This window comes from Antechinus flavipes, chromosome X (assembly GCF_016432865.1).
Source record: "Antechinus flavipes isolate AdamAnt ecotype Samford, QLD, Australia chromosome X, AdamAnt_v2, whole genome shotgun sequence".
Classification (NCBI taxonomy): domain Eukaryota; kingdom Metazoa; phylum Chordata; class Mammalia; order Dasyuromorphia; family Dasyuridae; genus Antechinus; species Antechinus flavipes.
In genome coordinates this window covers 40,614,819-40,639,071 of record NC_067404.1, presented here as the reverse complement: position 1 = coordinate 40,639,071, position 24,253 = coordinate 40,614,819, and the positions used below count along the sequence as shown (strand labels likewise).

The following is a 24,253-nucleotide window of genomic DNA, read 5'->3' as shown; positions in this document are numbered from 1 at the left end:
GGATAGTTCCAAAAACCCCAAGTCTGGGATGGCTGGGAGTAAAAGAGTTTGTGCCACGAAGTAGTTAAGATGGATTTGCCCCCATCTATCACCCAGCATCCTCTGCATTAGAGAAAGGGGAGCAGGCCCTGGGCCTGAGTTTTAGACGTAAGAAAAGGTAAGAGAAGCCATTGAGAAATACTTAGTTTCAGGAGGCTCAAATTATGCTTCTGTGAGATAAGGTGTTGCTTGAGGGTGAAAACCTGAGCTACAGCTTCAGTCTGGAGGCTACTTTTTTTTTTTAAATGAATGCAAGCACTCCATCTGCTTTTAACTCGAGGTTAATCTTCATTTTTCAGTGACATTTTGTTTTGGGTTCCTTGCAAATGAGTATATAGATGAATGATTGGGATGATTCATTCCGATCATCTATACTTTGACAAGGGGAAAGCTGAGGAAGATTAATCTTTTCAAGCCAAATTATAGGTGTTTTATTGGAAGCATTACTCTGAAAATATCCCTCGGGAAAGGGAGCAAGCCTTTCTTATCACTGGTGAGCTGTTGTCTATCCTCTTATCACGAGTGTGTCTCTCTGTAGTAGAGTGACCCAGGCCGTTTAAAAAAAAAGAACTCTTCAAACATTAATTCATTAAAGTTTCAAATATTAATTCAAATAACTATATCAGTTATTTTATCAATATGAGATCTCTCCATCAGAGACATTATGTTACTTTGAAATATTTCACCCACATGTTTACATTTTTCATTTTGAGTCCGAATATGAAATTTAATATCAACTTTCACTTGCCTCGATTTTTTCACTAAAGCTTTTTCTTTTCAAAACATATGCATGGATAACTTTTCAACACTATCCCTTGCAAAATCTTGTGTTCCAAATCCCTCCCCCTTTCCTCCCACCCCCTTCCCTAGATTTGCCTCAATTTTTGTATATTTTGTTTGGTTTTAAGCATATTTTATTGACTTAAACTGGTAGATGGATATAAAGAGAGTCTTGTCTATGCAATATACCGAACATTTTTTATACTTGTAATCAGAAGCATATTGCAGTAACCACAGGGAGGATAAAAGGAACATGTGTTTTGTCTGTTTGGAGGGTTCCCTGGCCATCCCCTTACTTCCCTTTCACTGATGCACCTTTTTTGATTCTGTGATCTGACAGGGATTTCTTTTTATACCTCTAGTAACTAATTAACTAAATCCAAAACTGATTTAGGAATAGAGTGTTGTTACTGGGGACCCAGTTTGCTTTTTAAATCTGTGTCTGTTTCAGAGGGTGAGTACTGCCAAAGTCCTGTTCGACCCAGATTTGGGTTAAAAAGTTGAGGTAGGGAAGGCATCCTGTTAAATGTCGGGGGCTTGACTATTACAGAGTGACTGGGGTAGTTAATATTCCAGTGGGGTGGGGGAGAAATGGATTCGCTGGAGATGCTGACAAGTGGATTGTTATAACTGCTTGAGCTCAGTGAGCAGTCTCTATGGGTCCTCCTCTCTGCAAAATGTTCATTCCCCTGTGTAGTTCTGGGGGTGGTTCTTATGGCTGAAAAGTACTTCAAGCAAACCAGGTTTGCATCTCGAGCAGTGTTGATGTGTTGATGCCTCTGCTCAGAATAAGTGGGCCCAGTTTTCATTATCTTGGTCACATTAGTATGTAGGGTTGTGAAGCACTCAGATGCTAAGAGCGCTCGAACAGAACTTTCTTCCTGCTCCGTGTTCAGATAACTGGCTGGAAGGAGGGAGCTAGAAGCTTAATCCAGTTTTCATACACAGTACAATGGTATATACATATATATGTATATATGAATATACCATTGTACTGTGTGTGTGTGTGTATATATATATATATATATATATATATATACATATATATATATTATTTTTAATCTGTAACTAAAATTGACATTTGAGCCAATAGCTGAGGTTTTCTTGTATGCACATGGAGATTGGGCAGGTAGGCTATTTGGCTTCGAGTTACTGAAATTCTTATTTCAGCAACTCGAAGCCAAATAGCCCCTTTCTCCAGTGCCATCCCCATCTTGAACATTAGTTTTCACATAAGAATTGCAAAGTCTCTTTCTTCACTTCTTAATAAGTGAAGTCTTTCCCTTTTTCAGTTCTATCGTGGCCTATCAGCCAGCTGGAGACAATAGCCACACATTTGATGTGACAGCCATGTTTAAGTCTATTGGAATCTTCCTGGGGATATTCAGTGGTTCCTTTGCTATGGGAGCTGCCACTGGAGTGGTCACAGCTTTGATATCCTTTCTTTGCTCTTTGGGGAAGGTACTTCTGTGTCCAGCATTTATGCTTTGGGATTTGAAATGTAGGTAAAATGTGGGCTTGTCTTATGATTGCTGAATCTCAGTCACTTTTTTTTTTCCAAAGGACCAGATAACAACTTGGACCAATTTTGCACCAGGGAAAAGATTTTGTAGTTTTTATATTATTATAGGGGTGAGTTTTATAGCAAAAGAGGAATTTGGTATATTTCCACCCCTCCTTCCTTTTTTGAAAGTTCCAGAACAAATTCATGTGAATGTATGTACAGTTACAGTATTTTCTGTCTTAAAATGCCTGTTAGTTCTTTCCCACCAGAATGACATGTAATTTTTGGCACTTCGGTTAATGAGAAAAGTGGCCGTGGTATCCAATAGGTCACATATATAGCTTGGGTAAGGAGAAATCTGAGTAGTTTCATCTTCTCCTGTAATGTCAAACGGAGAGGGTGGGAAGGGAATAAGCATTTATGAAGTGCCTACTATGTGCCAAGAACTTTATAAATATTGTCTCATTTGATCCTCACAGCAACCCTGGGAGGTGAGTATTGTTATAATCCCCATTTTACAGATAAGGAAATGGAGGCAAACAGGTTAAATGACTTGCCTAGGGTCACACATCTCAGAGGTATCTGTGGGTGGATTTGACTCCAGACCCAGTACTCTGATAAGTGTCCAATCCTCTCACTTCTTACTGGGACTAAGCTCCGGGGAATGGAAGGGACTTGCCCAAGTTCATGTGGCAGGTAATTAGTATAGCTGGAATCTCAGTTCTGTTAATAATTTATACATTTTGCTTAAGATTTCTCCCAAGGTCTTTTAGTTTGCTTTTGTGGGGGAGGTAGTACTCTTTTCTCTTGGAAGGTAAATGAAGAGAATCATTTGAACATCTCACTGTATGGGTAACCAACCAGAAGCAATCATTTTGGAGGCAAGTCATTTTTGTTCTTCGGTTTCCCCTATGTGTACAATGCTTTGATTACTTCACTGGGAAGTTATAGGATAAGATGAGCTATAAAAATGCTTTGGAAAATCAAAAAGGCTAATACAGATATGCAGTTTTAGCTTGGAGACCATCTTGACATGTGTGCAAGAGAGCTTAGTTGTAATTTATTCAGATCTGCTGCTCTTGCCTCTATATTTTGTTCTTTTCTCCACAAATTTGGGGGAAGACGATAGAAGACTATAATTGACTTTGACTAAAAAGGATACGGCGACCATAGGCTTGCTTTCTGAAGGAGAAGCCGTGGGTCCCCCTCTCAGTCAGAGTAGGGGCTTCCTAACCTTTGGGATCCTGCACCCCTTGGAGAGGCCTTTAAGACCTTTTCTCAGAACCCTATTTTTTAAAAATTACCAAGGAAATCAATTATAATGAAAAAAAATTTTAATCCACTGATTCCCAGGTTAAAAAGCCTTGAGACCCAAATGAAACTTTTTTTATTCTTTTTTGTTACATCAATTAGATTTTGTTTTCATAATGTTGAGGGAGGGGTGGAAAAAGTATATGAGCTTGCCAATTTCTTATGCTGCAATGAAAGTGCATTTCCTCATTTTGAGATCAACCTTAACAGTCTTACGTGACGAAGTTCACCAAACTGCGAGAGTTCCACTTGCTGGAAACAGGGCTGTTCTTCTTGATGTCCTGGAGTACTTTCCTTCTGGCCGAAGCCTGGGGTTTCACTGGTAGGTCATGTTACCTTTGTGATTTTAAACATTGAGAGGGAATGGCTGGGCTGACTCATCCTCCCTCCCCCTCGGTCTTCCTCCCTCCTGTTCCTTCTCCCCCCCTCCCCCCGTCTTTTCCTCTCCCACCAAAGAAAGTCTGGAAGAGTGAGCCCCTCATCAAGTACACAAACACATTTCTCTAGATTGTGGTCCCCCCCCCACAATTTTTGCATTAGAAAGTAAAATCACTTTTCACATGAAACCATGGGAGAAATGCAGAATTAAGGGGACCAAGTGTCAAAAAAAAAAGTTAGGGAGTTCCTTTTTTGCTAGTATGAATTTCTTAGCTAAATCTGGACTTTGTCCTCACTGCAGGTGTAGTGGCGGTCTTGTTTTGTGGCATCACACAGGCACACTATACGTACAACAACTTGTCTCCGGATTCTCAGCATAGAACCAAGCAGGTAAGAGAGACCTGGAAACTCATATCCGAATGGTCTGCTTCTTTACCAAGCAGCGGCCTTTGGATTGGATGCCCAAAGCGCCCATGGCTTGTTTGCCCAGTCTGGCCCCTGACTGTTCCTCCCTGGGGTGGGCGGGAGTGAGGTGGACAGGACCATGAGCTCCCCGGGCCCCTTCAGATTTCTCCATTTGTAGCAGCCTTGAGGAAGGTGACAGGGGCTGCAGCCTTCTGGGAGGTCCAGTAAGGGCTAACTTGCCTGTCTCCTCTGTTGCTGTCTCATCACTGACATCTCCAGACATGCTGCGGCCATGAGAGCAGTGGTGGCCCAGCTCCTACAGAGGCATCTTGAGTGATCCCGCAGGCAGGGTATCTGTGAGGATCCGGCAGAGCCCAGACCCTCCAATTTGCAGGCTAATGAGGGAGGGAGGACAATGGATGAAAAATGTGCCAGATACAAATTTGTACTTGATTACAGCCGTGTGGAGAGAGTAAGCGTTCTCGGGCTACTTAAGTGATTAGGACCAGGCGGGATTAGTTAGAAAGGATGCACTGACTATTAGTGAAGCGGCAGCAAAGACATTTTTCTTGTTAACGAATTGAGTTTGTGGCTCCAAGAGATACTGTTTTTCCTTTCAACTTGGAGACAGAGTACTTTTAATCAAGTGTTTTGTTTTTTAAACCTGGGTTGCTCCTTGTTACAGATTTAGCTCACCTATGAGACCAGCATTTTGCTGGGTACAGTGAAGAGATGTGAAAGAGACCGAGAGGGAGACAGATGGAGAGAGGAAGAAAAATGTAGGAGAGGGAGAGAGAGAAATAAAGGGAAGAAGAGAGAGAAATAGGAGAAAGACAGAGAAGAGAAAAGAGAGAGAAACAGTGAAGAAGGGGGCAGAAACAGAAAACAAAGGAGAAGTAGAAGGAAAGAGAGAGACAGAGAAAGGAACAGAAATGAGGAGAGAGAGGAACTAAAGTGAGGGAGAGAGGAGAGTCCTTCCTTTTTAGCCCAGGTAGTGAGAAAAGTCTCATACGGGTCAGTGTGTGATCCTGATTGTCCAATAGTGACATGATGTGTGATAATAGGATTCATAGAAGGCAGGGCTCATGGTACTGTGGACGTGTCAGGAATGCTTCATGGAAGAGGGAGAACTTGAGTTGGTTCTTGAAGGATGGTAAGATCTGGGACAGTGGGTGGAGGGTGGGAAGAGGAGTTGAGTGTAATTTATAAGAAATCAAGCTATTCTCCAAGCAGTGCAACTGCAAGAAAGTGCCCTATAGGGAGTAAGACAGAAGACCCACGCTAGGAGTGGTAATTACAAAAGTGTCAGCCCAGCCCTTTTCATGCACAATCTTTTTTTTTTTTTTAAATAACTTTATTGACAGAACCCATGCCAGGGTAATTTTTTTTACAGCATTATCCCTTGCATTCACTTCTGTTCCGATTTTTCCCCTCCCTCCCTCCACCCCCTCCCCCAGATGGCAAGCAGTCCTTTACATGTTGGATAGGTTACAGTATATCCTAGATACAATATATGTGTGCAGAACCGAACAGTTCTCTTGTTGCACAGGGAGGATTGGATTCAGAAGGTAAAAATAACCCGGGAAGAAAAACAAAAATGCAAGCAGTTTATATTCATCTCCCAGTGTTCTTTCTTTGGGTGTAGCTGCTTCTGTCCATTCTTGATCAATTGGAACTGAATTAACTCTCTTTATCGAAGAGATCCACTTCCATCAGAATACATCCTCAAACAGTATCGTTGTTGAGGTATATAATGATCTGGTTCTGCTCATTTCACTTAGCATCATGCACAATCTTACCTGAAAAAGGTAGAGGATGGAGCTCTCTGTGTCTTGAATTTAGACACTCAACAATATAGCCACTGTGGAGAATACAAAATAACCAAAGCTGTGATGGCCTTCCTTCCCATCTTTCAGGGAGATAATCATGCCATTGGAGACTAGGCAGTGTCTCCAGGCTGAGTCTGGCAACATGATAATGAGCTTGAATCTTGATCCCGTGGCAGCAGGACAGAACCTTTTGAGTGCTAGCCTTAGAATCCAGAGAGTTCTGGATTACAACCCCACCTCTCTCTGACACTTAGTCTCTTGGAACCCATGAACAAAACCCCTGACTTTTCGGAGTCTCAAATTCCTCATCCACAAAATGATTCTTCTGCTTCCACTGCCTAGCTCCCAGGATAGTGAAAAAGCAACGGCAAAACATCCCAGCAATCCAAGAAGGTGAAAGGGTTTGGCAGTGAGGAGCCCCATTTTGAACAGAGTTGTAAATTAATACGAATGGTGGCTTAGGAAAAATTCACTGGGTGGAAGGTAATGGAAGAGTAGCCAGATGATGATGGAGTAACTAGAGAAAAGGAAATCCTTTAGGAAGCTGTTAATGTTAATCAAGGTGAGAGGTGATTGATAAGAGTCTACACTTGAGTCACAGCCTACAGTTATGAAAAAATAATTATTAGTTTTGCAAGGATGAATGTTGAAAATTATCCGTGCATATATTTTGAAAATAAAAAGCTTTTAATTAAAAATATAACGATTATTGTGGTCCAAGAAATATTCCCAAGAAAAAAAATATAAGTCTTCTCCTTCCTCTAGCCAATTAAATTCTGTAATGAAGATCCAAGGATGAGGAGGAGAATGATGATGCCGTTGGTTGACAGAAGTAGAGAAGTTGGAAAGGGGGAAGCTGGGTCTTGATCATCAGAGATTGACTCCTGGAAATTTGAGGGGTTTGGAGTGGGCAGCTACACATGTTTGTCTTCCATCAGTTTTTAGGATATGTGAATGTGTTCTATGTGATTCAAGCATGGGTGAAGAGAATGGAACCTTATATCTTGCCTAGAAAACATTTTTTAAACCATTTTTTTTTAGTTGTTTGAGCTTCTCAATTTCTTGGCGGAAAATTTCATCTTCTCATACATGGGACTGACACTCTTCACTTTCCAAAACCATGTCTTTAACCCGACCTTCGTGGTAGGCGCTTTTGTATCCTTGCTCGTCTGATAGTATTTGGGGACATTTTGCATTTGCCCTGTTTTGGATTGGGAGGGCACAAGAATACATTTATAGTATATGTATAAAAAGTTTTCTCAGGCCAAAAATACTAGGAATTTCCATTCTCCCCTTACCCCCCCACCCCTTGTTCTCAAATTTGTTCAAAGAGATAGCGATTTCCAAAGTGTATCTTCAGCCAAAAATTCACTACATTTCACCAAATGGCCAACTGCCCTCGTTACTAAAACGTTGGTCTGTAAACTCAGCTTGGTTGTGAACAGCAAGCACAGGCCTTAAAACAGGAGATGGATTACTAAGGAAGAGGGGAAAACTGCTCACTAAAGAAGCCCACTAAATCAACATGTTTCCAGACCGCGAGAAAGACCCAATGAGGCAGGAGCAGGCAACCAAGCTGGAAACAAAAAAACTGAAGAAAATCCTCTCTTCAGAGTTGCAGGTTGTCCTTTGATCATCCCAAGGAGTGTTCACTTGGGCATTCTCATTGGCTCCGCTAGTCCCCGAACTTTGCTTTTCCCTTGGCCTCTTTGACTTCTGTATTCTTGTCCTATGTAGCAGAGTGACAAAGACAATTCTATAATTAATCTATGAAAATAAAGTGAAGTTAGTAAGTATTTTTTCCTCTCCCTTGAGTTCTGTGTTCCTTAGGCCTTTAGGAAAGATATGAGAATACTCTTCTCCCTAAACTTCATCTGCTCACATGGTAAGTACCCTTTCTTACCAGCCAAACAGGAGGGCCACACTTGGATCAGGCCCATTCCAGATCTTAAAAGGGCAAGGTAATTAAGGTTCCCTGTTCTGCATCTTAAGGAAGGGACGCTTAAGAGGGAATAGAAGTCAGTGCCTAACAAATGGGGCAGGGAAACATTTTCATTTTGCCACAGGATTTCTTAGCGATGGCCTGACCAGGCAACAAGCTTGTTCTGAATTCCATAGTTTAGAAACACTGTAGTGAGATTGGACAGCCTTGGAGTCAGCCAGCCCAAGTTTGAATCTATGTGGCCTTACCAAGTCACTCTTCAACTCTCTGAACCTCATTTTCCTCATCTGTAAAATGGGGACAAAAGTACTTATAGGGAGGTGAGAAAAGCCCTTTGAAACCATATAATTATAAGTTACTATTCTCCTTATTACTTAAATCAATTTTCAGCTGTTAGCCATCATATTATAATAATCATTGCTAGCTCATAATGAGCTTTCAGTCCAATAGAACCTACCAGAACTTCTTTTCAGACATGTATCCCCTGTCTTATTTTTGTACAATTGATTTTTCTTTTAACCCACGTGTAAAGTTAGGGGAATGTCTGCCCTGAGCATGTGAAGCTTTCCATAGCAAAATGGGCAGATGTGAACAATTTGTTCTAAAAGTCACGAAGGCAAAGGAAGCAGGCGTTACGGAGTGTTTAGAGCTTGGTCAAACATGGAGGATGCCAAGGTCATCCACTGCATGCCAGGCCGAGACTCGTTGTCTTGCCACTGGATTTCAGGTGACTGGAAGAAAGAGTAAAGCTGATGACTTTGGACAACTCTGCCTCACTTAAATCCAATTCATATACAAGTCAAGATAAAATCTCATGATCTGATTGGTCCTCCTGGAAAAGGACAAAACGAGCACCATTTAGCCTATGATTTCAAGCTTTTGACCTTTTTAGATCCCAATGTATTAACTATTCCTCCCAGCTTTAACTCCTCTACAAATCTGATAAAGAATGCCATCTTTTTCTTTTACCTAAATCCGATAATGCTCAACAAGATGGAGCCCCGGACTAAGATTTGGGTCCGGTTGTCTTCACTCCATTAATCAGAATCTTGGTTCTCATCAGTCATCCCGTTTTGAACCCATTTAACTGTACTATAACCCAGGCCACATCTATCCATCTCCACAAGGATATCGTGAAAGATCTCATCTGGTGCCTTGCTGTAATTCAACTGTAGCACCAGCCTTCCCTTAGTCTAATAATCCTGTCAAAAAAGGAAATTAGGTTAGTCTAGAGTGATTTGTTCTCAGTGTAACCATGCTGGGGTTTAGTGATTACCTGCTTCCAGGTGTTCACAAACTGTCCCTTTTAATAATTTATCTTGCTTTAGAATTTGAGTTCAGTGTCTCAGACTTTCACCCATCACCATTATCATCATTTTAACAATTAAATTTAAACAAGTGAAAGAAATTGATCCTTAACATGTTAATGTGTTTAGCTTGCCATTTTCTTGGGAAGAGCTGCCAATATTTATCCTTTATCCTTTTTACTTAATTTGGGCAGAAGAAATAAGATCGGATCAAATTTCCAACATATGATGATGTTTGCTGGTGAGTATGTGATTCTCTTCTCTCTTTCCTCCCCAAGCCACCACGCAGAATACGAAATGATCCTCTAAATGGAAATGGCTGCCGGTGACATCAAATCCTTTTAATTATTGAAGTGACAAGAGAGGCAGCTGTGCTGTAGTGGCTTAGAAGTGCTGGGCTTGGACCCAGGAAGCCCTGCGTTCCAATCTTGCCTTAGATGGGTTGCCATCTGCAGTTGTTGGAGGCAGCAGTGTGAAGAATTCCTCACACTGTTGAAATCGGAGCACTTTCATGTATTTTGGGTATTGAAGTTAGAATTTTATGGTGAAATGTCCAAAAGTCCATTAGAGTATAAGCTCTTTGAGGACTAGGACTATTTTTTGCCTCTTTTTGTATCTCCAGAGCTTAGCACAGTGCCTGGTGCCTACTAGACACTTAAGAACAGTTGGTGGAGGTCATTTTGTGGTGAATTATGCCCCTTTGCCTACCGTGATTATTTTTCCTCATTTTAGCTCTCAATTTCTAGTTTAATTGGATCACATTCAGCAAGCATTTATGAAGTGCCTACTTTGTTCAAAGCACTCGGCCATGGTTCTGGCCAGTCCCTGTTCACGAAAAGCTTTTGTTATATTGGATTTGGAGGAGTGGGAATACATTTCTACGTAGAGGAATGTGGTTTGGCAATAATGTCATTGACCTATTGTAACCAAACTCCACCACATTTTGACACTTAACTGCTCCCTTATAATGTTTTACTTGGTATTGTTAAGTAGGAAATAGAAGAGGACTTGGGAGATGAGGTGGGGAGGAGAAAGATGAATGATGGTTAGCACTGTGTACAAGACTTTATTTTTTTTTCTATTAAAAAAAAGGTTATTTTTCATTATTTCCCGTTTCTCCGAAATCCTTTGGCTTCTGTGGATTTCTTGGATTAACCCATGGACGATGGGTTAATAGCATAAAACAATCCCTTTTCCTTTCAGGTCTTCGTGGTGCGATGGCCTTTGCCTTGGCCATTCGGGACACTGCCACCTATGCAAGGCAGATGATGTTCAGCACAACACTCCTGATTGTGTTTTTTACTGTGTGGGTGTTTGGTGGGGGCACCACGGCCATGTTGTCATGTCTAAACATCCGGTAAGTGCAAACTAGACAGATGCCTTGCTGTTGTGATGTTAAATTACAATTCAGACATTTTGTCAGACAAATTGGGAGTTTGAGGAACAATTTCAGGCTTCACTCAAAAAAAAGCAGCATTGTTTGTGACCAAGTACTCCAAGGTTAAAGTTGGGAGACTTTTGTTTTTAATATTTGAAAATGTACTTACTTTGAAAGCTCCCTCTCATCTCCCCAGTCCCACATCTGTTTCTATGGAAACAGCAGCCTGGGTTGTTAAAGCCTTTGTAGGTTTTAACTATGTGTACTAGCTGAGACTTCATAGCCCTAGGAACCTACTGAGCTCCCCAAATCTACAACATTGACTAGAGAAAATAATATGCTTCATTAAAAAAAAGTCCAGTTTAACTCCTTTCCTTTTCTCTTTCTCTTCCTCTCTGGGAAAGGGTCTAAAACCCAGGTGTCCAACCTACCCGTACCTGTCTAATCCTGGTGAATTATTTTCTTAATCCAGATCAATCATTGAGGCACCCGCTTTTGTCCGAGACAGTCATTTGTACATAAGTGCAAACGGGAAAAACCTTCAATATTGTTTCAGGTGATAGTGCTTTTAGAAATTAGCAGCCTTAAGCTCTTTTCTTTCTTTTGAAAAGCCATAGAGTAAGATGCTAATACTTAAAGAGTTATTACTAAAGGGATAATTATAGTTTCCTAAATTATCTTAAGCTAATTTCTCAGGAGGGTCTTTTTTTTTGAGGGTGGGGGAAGGGTTAAGTCAATGCAAATCACCCCAAAAATGGAGGCTAAACTCTTGCCTGCCTTTATATGGTTCCACTCTCTACCTCTGGTGCCGGAGCATACGATTGAATTGATATGGTCTTGTATTTTCTGTTTCATGTGTTTTGTTCCCCCAGAGAAGATCTTTAAGGGCAGATTTTAAAACCACTTCCATCCCCTCCCAGGTGCTGAGCCCAGTACTGTGTCCCCTATATATATTTACTGCCTGTAGGATTGTTTGGAGCCGCTAACTCTGTGCGATGACTCTCCTGGACCACTAGGTGTCACTTTACATTCGTAGATTTGCTTAAATGTGCTATTAATATGCAGATTATGGGCAGCCTTTTGACATTTTTAAACCACAATCTGTGAGCTTCTGACCACACCTTTATTAAGACTCCATTCCATCTGAACCACCTTTTTCTTCCTCCGGGCTTTGCTTTAGTCACACAATAGCACATGGAACTGTCATTTTTCTGTGGTGTTAGCCGTCATTTTGAACACATCCTAGAGAAATGACCACCGAGTCTTGCAGCTGACTGTCCATTAGCCTTTGACAGAGCCCTAGATGTTTTTTCTTGCAGCATCCGATGATGGTGGAAATGATCTTGAGAGGCTAGAAAGAAACCTACCTTCCCTAAATACTTTCCTTTGTGGTTTTTTTTTTCCTTGTCTTTGGAATAGTACCATAAAAATAGCCTCTTTTAAAGGGGAGACAGCAAAATCCCTTTTTCCAAACCTGATATGTGGCAGTACTGTAATTTCCAGGGAAGAAATGTCATTTTGTGATTAGTGTGAGAGATGGAGAAGTATAACGAGATACTATCTGTAAAGCACTTAGCACAGTGCCTGGTGCATGGTGGGTGCCTAACAAATATTTATTCCCTTCTTTCCCTTAATGAGATTGGCAATCCAAGCTATTTTGATTAATGATGGCTTCACAATAAGGGCTGACATTTCACTTTTTTTTTTCATCTTGATCCCATAAAAACTCTTTGAAAATGTATGACTCTTGGTATTTTGGCTTTGGAGTCAGAGAGTATGGGGTTCAAGAATATCCTGCCTCTGACACAGCCTTAGTATATAACCTTCGAGGTAACCTCTCACTAGCCCACCCAAGTCTCCAAAACTAAGTGACCTGCCTTCGTGAGTGGAAGGAGTTTCCATAGCAGGAGTTTCCCATGCGAGGCAAATTAGAAATATAGACTGAAAAGTATAACAAAATAATAAAGTTCATTAAAATTGCCATCTGCTTCATTGGAAGGGCTTCCCACCCTGAGAGTTCCTTGCACCGATGAAATCAGTTTAGTTGAGTACTAGGTTGAGCTGTGGAGTCACAAAGACAAAAATGAACCTGTCCCAGGCCTTGAGGTTGCCACCATTTTCCTGGGGGAATAAAACATGTAGACAGATGCCGATTTGAGGAGACAAAGTATACCACAAGCTGGAAAAGAGGAATCAGGGAAAGTCAATCCCAAATCTAGGTAAAAACCAAAATTTAGAGAAAAGGAAACTGATTCCCACAGAGGTTGTGACTTCAGGTGCCACAGGTGGCAAGCAGGGGGCAGAGCTAGGACTTCAGCTGGGAGTTCTAGTGCTAGCAAGTCTAGCACTCTCTCCATTACATACTGTCGTATTATTTGTGTTTTAATAAATGCTAACATGACAAATATGGAAATATGTTTAAAAGAATTGCATGTTTTTAACCTTGTTGTTTGGGAGGGAAGGAGAAAAATTTGGACATGAAGTCTTACAAAAATGAATATTGAAAAGTTCCTTGATGTGTGTTTGGAAAATAAAATACTATTGAAGATTTAAAAATGTGCTGCCACAGGTTTAAAAGCCCCAATTCTCATCTGCCATTTGGGTTTCCTCCTTTAGCGTTGGAGTTGATTCAGATCAGGATCAACTGGTAAGTACCCTTGGATGTTTCTATCTGATGTGAAGTTACTTGTAATGAAAGCTTGCTTTTCCTGCTATTTTTTTTAAACAAAGCTGTTCTTTCCAGAGCATAGCTGGTCTCATGGTATCCAAGGTGATGGTTCCCCTATCTTGAGGGTTCTTGCATTTCCAAGTGACCATTCTGACAAGGGGGGCCTTTTTCCACTTGGGTTTGCACACAAAGGCTGGACTCTGATGGAAGCCTTCCTTTGGCTGGCTGGGTGCCCTCGCTTCCAAACTTGGTGACCGGCAACAGCCCTTCAGAATTACCCCAGAAATCGTTGAGCCTACCTGTTTAAAGGATGCCAGAATTTGTTTTCCCTGTGTCCCACCCTTGTCCTAATGCCATGCACATTTCTGAGGTACAGGAATAAATCTGTAAAGTCTCATTTCAGTTAAAATCCTGCTTTCTAACAGAATTGCTTCTTTCTGGTGTTTGTTTACTTCCTATTTACCAAACCTCATCAGCCAGTGCAGAGTCCGATATCTCTTCTCTTTTTGGGACTACTTGAATGTCTGGATGGCAGGTGTAAAATATTATTTTACATAGCACATATAGTAATTATTCATAAAGAATCAGAAGAATTTGTATGGTTTGTGTTGTATTTAGTTTCTTTTTTTAATAGTTTTTTATTTACAAGTTATATGCATGGGTAATTTTACAGCATTGACAATTGCCAAACCTTTTGTTCCAATTTTCCCCCTCCTTCCCCCATCCCCTCCCCCAGATGGCAAATTGTTAAATATGTTAAAGTATAAATTAATGTATTTAGTTTCAAAAGACATTTCTTGGTTTGTTTTCTTCCATGGTAGGATGAAAAGAAATCACTTAACTTTACCTTGCTAACTGATAAACAAGCCAGCTAGTTGAGACTGTAATCTCTCTGACTTGGCCTAGCTCCCTAGAACAGACTGGGCAATCCTCATGGCAGGCTGCTGGCCATATTTGTTAGGAGTTTGGTAGATCAGAGCTTTTTCCCTGGGTGGAGAGGGCTGCAACTCAGCAGGTGGCAGTGGGGAATGGCACAGGGATGTCAGGTGACATCCACATGACCCTTCAAAATAGCTCAGGGTAGGTGACTTTCTCCCTTGAAGCTTTGAGAGGACATGGGTATCGATAACCAGTTGTTCCATTGGCCTGATCTCTTTCTCCTCTCGTTACACAGAGTTTCCCGGAAAATGAAAGAAGGAACACCAAAGCTGAAAGTGCTTGGCTTTTCAGGATGTGGTACAATTTTGACCATAAGTATCCTTAAATTGAGGAGGATATGGAGGGTGGGCAATGAGAATTCTGATTTGGCTGCTCTCAGGTTTGTGCTTCCCTTCCTTTGAGGAGAGAGCAAGATCTAGTTCTTCTTACCTAAGTGGGTCTCGAGGCACTAAAAGCAAAAGTTGCAAACAGTGGAAAGATGGTTTTTCCTTCTCTTTGTAAGTGTTCTCATCTGTTATTGACAACAGTGCTGGGAGAGGTTGTCATTGCCCACTTTACAGATGAGAAAACTGAGGCTCCTTGAGTAGCCCGTGGCAGAGCTAGGATTCCCAGCTTGTTTGATTCCAGAACCGCCAGTCTACATTGACATCTTTCCCCATTGCTATTGAATTTGATTCTCCTGAGCTCAGGATCTTCCATGACATTTATAGACAAGTAGCTTCACAGAAATGATATTAAAGTAGGATTTTGTGACAGTGAACAGTTTGGGATCGTTGGGATCTGTTCAGTTCCCTGAATGTAGTGAACCATCTGTCCAAAGAGGGGTATGTGTATGTGTGTGTGTGCGTGTGTGTGTGTGTGTGTGTGTGTATACTTAAACCAACACACATAGCATATAATTGAGCAGTATGCAGTTTTCATTGACTTTTTCCATTGTGGATATCATTTGGGAAACTTTTTGTTGGTCGGGGTTCAAAAATAGAGGATGATGAAGAAACCTTTAAGTGTTTGGTTTATCAGCAGTGCACATGCCTTTCCCAAAGGAATAGCTACTAGCATAGCAGTATGATGTAACAGAGCCCTGGATTGGGGTTTGAGGGCAAGGGCCCTTGTCCACTGTTAGCTTTGTTAAGGCGGGTCAGTCCCTTTCCCTCCCTGTGCCTCTGTTTTCTCTTCTGTAAAATGAGGGGGTTGAATTCCATCATTTTTAAGCACCCTTCTAGCACTAACTCTTATGTTCCACATGAGCCTTATTTTCTAGCTGTGATAGCTCCCACAGTGACCATTTTAATTATTTCCTAGGTTTTTAACCTGTCGTTTCTCACACATACACACACACACTACAGTCCTTCCTAAACACGTTTTTGACAGTGTTGCTCCTTTATGGACTGCTTAAATCATATGTTTCTAAAGTGAGTCCCTTATTAATATTGATTAAAATTAATTTCCTGCATATTAAGCTGACAATTGAACAGAGGGAAGGATCATAAAATTCACTCTCATTATTGGGTTTTTCAAGTCTTCTTTACCAGAACTGGTATTATCTTGCATTTAGAAATACCTAGGAAATATGTAAACATATCAAATATCCCCCATCCTTTCTGTGTATGAGAGACTTTCCAGTCCAACCCCTTTGTCTTACAGATGAGGAAACCGAGGCCTTGAAGGGTGAAATGGCTTTCCAAGGTCTCCCAGATAGCATGTAACAATACTGGGATTCAAAGCAGGCCTGGGATTTTAACTAAATTCCTCTGGCTTGAAATCCAGCATTCACAGATTGAACTGAAGTTTTCCCTCTTTTTAATCCTTGGACCACGTGGGCACTCTGATAAAGCTTGTGGACCATTTCTTAAAATCATGTTTGTAAATGCATAAGATGACATACATGGGACCAAACGAAGAAACCAAAGATTATTAAAAAGAAAGATGTTGTTTTTCCCCCATCCAAGTTCATGGATCCCCTTTAATTCCCTCCAAAGGGGTCCCAGGTTAAGAACCCCTGAGTTAAACAATGAAAGGTTTGAAAAGAAAATGAGCACTCATCTTTTCCCCTTGTCCATTTGGCTAAGAGCCTACAGTATGTTAGAACATAATGGACTCTCGCTTCTAAAGCAACTCTCTACAAGAAGCAAGAACATATAAGTTCTTGTGGTGCATTAAGGCTTCCATTAGGGAGAGAGCCGGGTCTTTGTGAAATTGCTTGATGTTAATTAAATCAGAAGCAGCAATTTTACCAGCATTTGGGACATGAGACCCTTCTGGATCTTTGATGTTTTTCATCCATTTTACTTCATTGAACAAATATTTGAGTGCCCTTTGTGTAAATCTTATTTTTTAACCAAAGTCTACACTCTGGATAATGTGTGATATGAAATAACAGAATCATCTTCATGTAAAGACATGTTGTTTAAAAGGACAGCATATTCTACCATGGGTGCTACCCACTTCTTCCCACTTCTAATGGGTAGCAAGACTTGAGTCACCTCAGTAGTACCAAGTAGACTAGTGACAGTTGAAGATTGACTTGTGCATCTTTCATTTTTTTTTTGGCTTTCCTTAAATTGGATTGCCCCCACCCCCCATAAATCTAGTAGCACCTTCCTCATCCCTTCCCCTTGTGGGAAACCCAGGAGATCTGGACAAGAAACCCATGTGATTTTCATCACTGGTGGGGAATGGCCACTTTGATGAAAACAGAGATCTGTGAGGGAATTTTAAATCAATGGGTAAATTTTACCAGCATTTGACAGTTTCTACCTTAGGTTTATAATCCTAGAAGTTATGAACAGATAATTCAGCACCTTTCATGTGTCAGGCCTTGTTTTGGGAAACCAAGACAGGTGAGACTGGCTCTGCCTGCCCCGGGAAATTTAGAGTTTATTTTAAAAACTTGGCTTTTTTGCTCTGAAGAGTAGGTAGCCATCATCTCATTTGTTTGCCTTTGGGGTATTCTAGACGGGAATTGCAAAGGTCAGTTACTATCTCCACCTGTTGCATTTTCATGCAAGTACTAATAGGTATTAGCTTGTTTCTTGGGATTAGTCATGATAAAGAGTGGTATAATGATCAAGTTATTTCTGAATGCTGGGTCATTGATAAGTGATTTAGAGGGGGTGGGGTTGAGGCAATGCTGTTTCTTCCTACTTTGTACCATCATTTCTTTCTCTGGGCTACTCATTGTCTCGTGATAGTTTGATTTTTTTTTTTTTTTTTGGTGGGGAACAAGTAAATATTGAAGCTAGACTAGTGATGGAAGTATGTAATTTTCTTTTTCAAAATAACAATTTAGAGAGGTCTTTGGAATTAGGACGGTTCCCTTTGACAGCTTTTTGAGTCATAATTCTAAGGCTTTCCCTTGGAGGTTTTGATGGAGAACTTAGTTTCACTACCACTACTTTAAGTCACATGATTCAAGCTGTCTTTTTGCAGATGATGACTTGATTAGCAGGACCTTTCCCTCTCTCTTGCCTAAGTTAATTAAGGAGTGACTTTAACATGATTCGGGCTCTCTAACTTGATATTGATTTCTTTCGTTAAATAAGTTGGGCCTTTTGATGTGATTAACAAGGACTTTTGAGGTTCTTTCTCCCTTAACAAGCACAGCTATCTGAAGCCACTCCTGACCCACAGCGGGCCTCCTCTTACTTCAACGCTCCCTAGTTTCTGCGGACCCCTTGCGAGATGCCTGACCAGCCCCCAAGCTTATGAAGTAAGTAGTCCTTGTCTGCCAACTGTGCTTGACCTAACTTCAGCTTGTCTGGTCCCTGGATTTCTTTGTTGTTGTTGTTGTTGTTATTGTTGTTTTTTCTTTAAGCCACCAAAGCATGCATGGGCTTTAAGGAAGTGAGCATCTTTTACTTAGCCATTGGGCCATTTGAGCATGCCCAGAAACTTTTGTGTGTGATTCTGACTGAAAGTCTGACGGGCAGTACCAAGTACTGTCTTTGGAGCACCTGGAGTTTTCTAGTGGCACTGGATTGGTCCCTGGCTTTGCAGTATGTGGCCGGGGCTAGGCCTTTTTAAAATCCTCCCCCACAAAGTGACAGGAGGATCTCAGTACGTGTTTGTGCAGCTCCTGTGAGTAGTGGAGGATATGTGGTGGTGTGCGCTTTTATTTTTGTGGATCTCGGACACGACTTCTCTCTTCCCTCTTGTTGGAGCCATGAGCATGTCAAGGCATCGTCTAGACCCCCTCTTTCTTTCTTTAGCTTCCAGTTTGGGGTTTGTGAGTCCTTGCATTCACTTCTAAGCATTAGAGCTTAGGTGACTGATGCATGGACCAGACTTAGGAAAGAAGTCTGAGTTTGAAATAGTTTGATTTTTCACATCTGAAACCCAACCTTCTAATCCCAGACCTACCCTCTAAAAAGAATCCATGGAATAGCATATTTATCTCAGCTGTTTCGGGACAAGAATTTCCCAACTGTTGAAGAAACGGAGGGTATCATCTCAGCCAAGATGGATGTGGTCAAATATTGATGGTAATAACTCATACCTGGGTTTGCAAAGTGTCTCTCTCCCCTGAGGCATTGCATGCCTCTAGAGGATTGTGTTCGGTACTGGCTACCGCATTTTTGGGGGACGTTGATGTCCAGAGGACGGTGGCCAGGATGGCAAGATGGCTGACAACTATGACTTAGAAAGATCAGTCCAAAGAACTGGGGCTGTTTAGCCTGAAGAAGGGAAGATTAGGGGGTGGAGGGATGACAAAGTAGTCGGCATCTGGAGGAGGGCTTAGCATTGTTCTGCTTGGCCCCAGAGGGCAGAACCAGGAAAGGTGGGGAGGGAAGATACTGGGGGGGGCGGGGCAAACTGATTCTTAGCCCCAGGAATTCTATTCATTTATTTATTCATTCATTCATGGTTTGTTTGTTGCCATTTTTTCCTCTGCTACGGGAGATTTATTCATTGCAAAACAATTTACAGTTAAAGAGAGTTATCATTAGAACCTTCAGTTGGTGACCTGGGAGATCAATGGTCTGGTGCTGAGGCTGCCTGCTGTTCATTGTCTTATCTTCAGAATTAAGTATATCAGGGGATAACTTATTTCTAGGTATTGCTTATATGAAAGTAAATAATATTTTTCATGGACCTAGCTCACCTGTGCCACTTACATTTTGATAAGTCTTCTTATCTTCTGATAAGAAAATTGTCTTGAAAGTAACATTTGTTTTATCTGTCTGTTTAGAATCAGGAACAGCTGAAAGATGATGATTCCGATCTTATCTTGAACGATGGCGACATTAGCTTGACGTATGGCGATTCTACCGTTAGCACTGACTCGATGTCAGCCAGTGCTCCCAGAAGGCAGATGGGAAACCCTTCTGAAGATGTCCTGGATCGAGAACTTGCCTTTGGGGACCATGAACTCGTGATTCGGGGAACCCGCCTGGTTCTTCCAATGGATGATTCGGAGCCTCCGTTAAATATGTTAGATAATGCACGGCATGGGCCAGCTTAATATTTCTTTTGCTCACTAACCTGATTGTAAAATCCTCATACGCAATTGTGAAGAAATGTGTACTACCTACCAAGTCCAATGCATGTATCTGACCGTTTAAGCTGTATAAATCCTGTTTATATGGCATAGCAAGAATGTATGTGTTCTGTATAGGACAGATTGTGAAAAAGCAATTCTTTAACTAAAAATATCCCCTGTTTGCCTGCACTTTGTGGAGTTGTATTGTTTCCAGCCCCCTGCATAGTGATAGTATGGGTCCTGCTGCCTTTTTCAACCCAGTACAAAAAGAGGCCGAGTTATTCATTTTTCTAGTTACTCGATACTTAACCAAAATACCAAATTTTGGGAGGAAGGTTTAGTTTGAGATGGGAAATCTTTCCCAGAAAGATTTGGGAGCAGGATCTATTTCCAATAAGATTTCCCCAACACTCCATGGGTCCTGCTTTTCCGTGCCATTACGAGTGGCCTATTTCAGGTCCAGAGCCTGATTGCAGAACTGTACTGACTGGCTTTAGCTCTGACTATGTTTCACCCCTGGGTGAGGGTGGGGGGTTGATATTGGCAAGGAAGGATGGGGTAGGGAAGTCACATGTTTCCCTGGACCAGAAAGAGCCAGGCTGATGAGCACAATGCAGTACCCTTTGTACATCTTTTGATGGAGGAGGGAAGTGACTGAAATAATTTTTAAAAATTCCTCCTGGTCAATAAGTAATTCCTCTTCGTTCATACTGAAAGATATATATATAGACATACATATAGTACAGCACATTCTTTGGGGGGGGACTAGGGGTGGGAGGGTGGTCATAATAGGATGGGGATTTCAGAGGCCTCTCTTGAAACATAAAAATATTCTGCCTCACATATGATTACCTTTAGATGCTAAATTGCTGCTTAAGTTTTGGTCATATGTGATGCCTAAAACAAACTTTGTGGTTGGGCCCTTTCTCTTTTTGGCATTATTTAAGCCGCTTTTCTCACTGTAAGCAGTAGACGTAGCACTCTTGAGTCGACCGCTTCCAAGTGTCATTTGTGTAATAGTGTAGTTGATAATGAAAATTAATTTATAGATCTATTATCGCACTTGTGCCCACTCCCAGCATAAAATGGAAACCCAACTGCTTTTGGGTAAACTGGAACTTGGCTTTATCTCCGAGTCATGTTTCCAAAATCGATTGCAAACTGAAAGGGAGAAGAATGTTGCCTTTTCAGTAGTTAAAAAACATTGCACTTTGAGAACTCCTTAGCATGCTTTCTGGCTAATTGTCTTTGTTTCTCTATTTCTTTTTAACATGAAATACTTCAGCTGCCATATGTATTGGAACTTTTTTGTTTTTTTTTCCTAGGAAGAGCACAGAACAAAATTTACAATTTTGCTTTCAGTTTATTATGATGGAAATTATTTGAGATGCAATGAATACTGAAGACTTTTTTTTTCCCCTCCCTCTCTTCCTTTTTTTCAAATGCAAACACTGACTACTTATGTTTCAGGAAAAACAATTCAATGGTTTTTTTGTTTTCTTGAATCAGAGTAACCTTGCCTTAAATTGTTTTATCCCTGGCTAGAACTGATCTCTTTGGTGTTGTAGTTTGTTCCCAGCAAGCTGCTCTTTTGTGTAGTATAGGTTCGCGCTTCGTTTATGGCAGTTTTAGCTTTAGCCGGAGTCTTCGGTACCATAGTGCCACGTAGGAATTCTGTGGTGTGTTCATTTCTCTGATGTGCTTCTTCGTGTAGTCCAAGATTTTGTCATTGTATGTTTTGAGGTGCTGTAACGCTTCTCCATACTATTATACGTGTTTCAAAAGGATATTCAATAAAGTTCTACCACTTTTTTATGCTGTCAGGTGACCGAGTTCGTTTTCTGAATTGTTAGACTTCTGTCGAATGGTAGTTCCCACTAAGCTGGTTCTTGCCCTTTTGGGGTGGACAACCCGAGACCTATTTCATGAACTCATCACTTTTTAGTTGGGCAGATCTACTTCCTGGCTTGTATGGAGGGGGAGAAGGGAAGCTTGCTCCATGGTAGCCAGACCCCTATACTCCATCAGAAGGTTTTTTACTATACATCAGCCCTCCACTGAGCTGGGGATAGATGAGTGCTTCCAAACTGGGAGAGAGAAAAGAGCAGACTGCAGATGTTGGGCTTTCCTTTGGGGTAGAGTGTGAGGGATTCATCTGATAGACTGCTTTTAGATTGTTCCCTTTTGAATGTGGGACACAACATTTTCCTCTGGGAAAGGATTGTTGAAGGGTCAGTGGGGTCTTACCTTAGTTTGTGTTTACCCAAGTAGGGTGATTGGTTTTTGATATTCATACTCCTTCAATTATCCCTCAGAGGACTTATGCCAGTATTCTAGGATCTTCTCTTAGAAAGGGCTGTCATTTAAGGAAAAAAAAATCCAGCCTTGAAAAGCCATTTCTTCTTAGTGGGAAGGAACAAGTGCTACCTTCCCTTTAAATTTTCTGCCATTCTTTATTTTTGCACCTTTGGGAAGAGGGCTGATTAAGCAGACAAAAACAGGAAGATGAAACTTGTGAACCGGCAAATGTCTGATATGTATTTGTACATCAGGGAGTGTCTACTTATGCACACAGCAGAGCTGTTTAAGAAATAGGGCTCAAAGCAATTGATGGATTGATTTAGGGGCCAGCTTGGCAAACGCTTTGATTTTAATTTCAGGAGAGATGAAATTCCATACCCAGGCAGGTACAAAAAGCACTGTTTTTAAGCATAGCTGAGATAACAAATATATTTCTTGCTCTTCGCATATATAAAAATGTTGGTGCAATTAAAATTTTAGTAGTGTACTTCTCTAGTCTAATAGAAATGTGCAAACTGGTGTGGTTTGCCATAGCTACTGAGCATCGTTGCAGCTCTGTTTGCATTGACTATTTTGTGGCCCTGTGAAATAACGCGCTCATTTCATAAATCTTGTATTATTTCCTGATTTGTCATTCCCCCCCCCCCAAAAAAAGCCTGAAATAGATTTCAGAAACTAAATGATTCCCTCGCTGTGAAAGGAAAAGTTTTGAGCCCAGTTTGGTTGTTGGCAAGGATGGCTCTGGTAGCCTCGGGCAAAAATGTTCAATGCCAATGGTAAAAGGCATAGTTATCTACCACCTAGACAAAGCTGGCGTCTTTGATGTTTTTGTTTCTTCGCTTTAGACATTGGACAGTTTTTGTAAAGAATATACTCATCGATATCTTTTTAAACCAGTCATTTCTGGAAAGCCCACTCCTAACCCTAAACTTCTAATAAAATCCCAAACTTGTAATACACACACACACACACACACACACACACACACACACACACACACACACGATATTCTTTCCAAAAGCATCTGCTCTTAAAGGCAGGTACATTTTACTAAAAGTTCTCTGGGATCATTCATTGGTTTTTCAATTATAGAAAAATCGGCTCTCCATCTCCTGATTTCTTTGATTTTTGTTCCTGCTTGGGATATGGCAAGTGGGACTTAGGCCAGAGAGCGCAGGCCACTTTTCTGCTGATGAGTCCCAGGAAGTTCACTGAGGGAAATCATCATCAGACCACAGGTCTAAAGCAGGAAAGCACCTCCAAAAACATCTAGTAAGGCAGCCTCATTTTATAGAGAAAAATAAGCCGCAACTCAAGGAAATGAAGTACTGCAGACATTGGTGTCACATGGGCAGTGATGGTTGGTGGGAATGGGATGGGGTGGGAGGAGAGGATTAAAACTCAGGTTCTCAGATTCCAGATCCAGCGCTTCTTTTCACTGTAGTGCTGTTTTGCTTCAAGAGACCTGGGTGTCTGACCAGATTCAAGCAAGAATTTGTTAAAACACCTCCTATATGCCAAGTGTTAGGAGTAGAGGCAATTCTGACTTTACAGGGGTTTACATTCTGTTGGTATACAACATGTGTGTCTGCTGTGTGAAGTTGTGTGTGTGTGTGTGTGTATGTATATATATATATATATATAGTTATATACTACCTAAAAACATACATAGAGTACACATAGATACTATGACTATAACTTTATATATGTATGTATGTATGTATAATCTATACCCACCAAATAAATACAAGGTAATTAGGGAGGGAAGCCATAGCAGATGAGATCAGGAAAAGGTTCCTGAAGAAGACGGGACTTGAACTGGATCTTGAAAGAGGAGGATCCTGAGGCAGAGGAGAGGAGGAAGTCCATTCCAGACTCAGGATGAAGCGTTTTTGTGGCCATGAGATGTATTCTGATCATTTCCTGGGATGGAACGTTCTTAGTAACACCCGTACCATGACCCCTTAGACCTCTCTCCCTCCTAGACCTCCGG

The 24,253-nt window shown here is 41.1% G+C and overlaps 2 protein-coding genes across 2 annotated transcripts in view; both read left to right on the top strand.

Annotated features, from left to right (window-relative positions):
* SLC9A6 (solute carrier family 9 member A6) overlaps positions 1 to 21,782 on the top strand; it is a 32,546-nt gene extending 10,764 nt beyond the window's left edge. Inside the window, exons 7-16 of the mRNA XM_051967873.1 lie at positions 2,112 to 2,253; positions 3,851 to 3,956; positions 4,314 to 4,402; positions 7,288 to 7,401; positions 9,625 to 9,736; positions 10,699 to 10,852; positions 13,490 to 13,520; positions 14,716 to 14,795; positions 18,084 to 18,189; positions 19,669 to 21,782. Coding sequence (XP_051823833.1) covers positions 2,112 to 2,253; positions 3,851 to 3,956; positions 4,314 to 4,402; positions 7,288 to 7,401; positions 9,625 to 9,736; positions 10,699 to 10,852; positions 13,490 to 13,520; positions 14,716 to 14,795; positions 18,084 to 18,189; positions 19,669 to 19,941 — 1,207 coding nt within the window. The 3' untranslated portion in view covers positions 19,942 to 21,782. The remainder of the gene's footprint in view (positions 1 to 2,111; positions 2,254 to 3,850; positions 3,957 to 4,313; positions 4,403 to 7,287; positions 7,402 to 9,624; positions 9,737 to 10,698; positions 10,853 to 13,489; positions 13,521 to 14,715; positions 14,796 to 18,083; positions 18,190 to 19,668) is intronic.
* Positions 1 to 24,253, top strand: part of FHL1 (four and a half LIM domains 1) — a 437,533-nt gene that overhangs the window by 247,350 nt on the left and 165,930 nt on the right. The gene's annotated exons all lie outside the window — the stretch shown is intronic.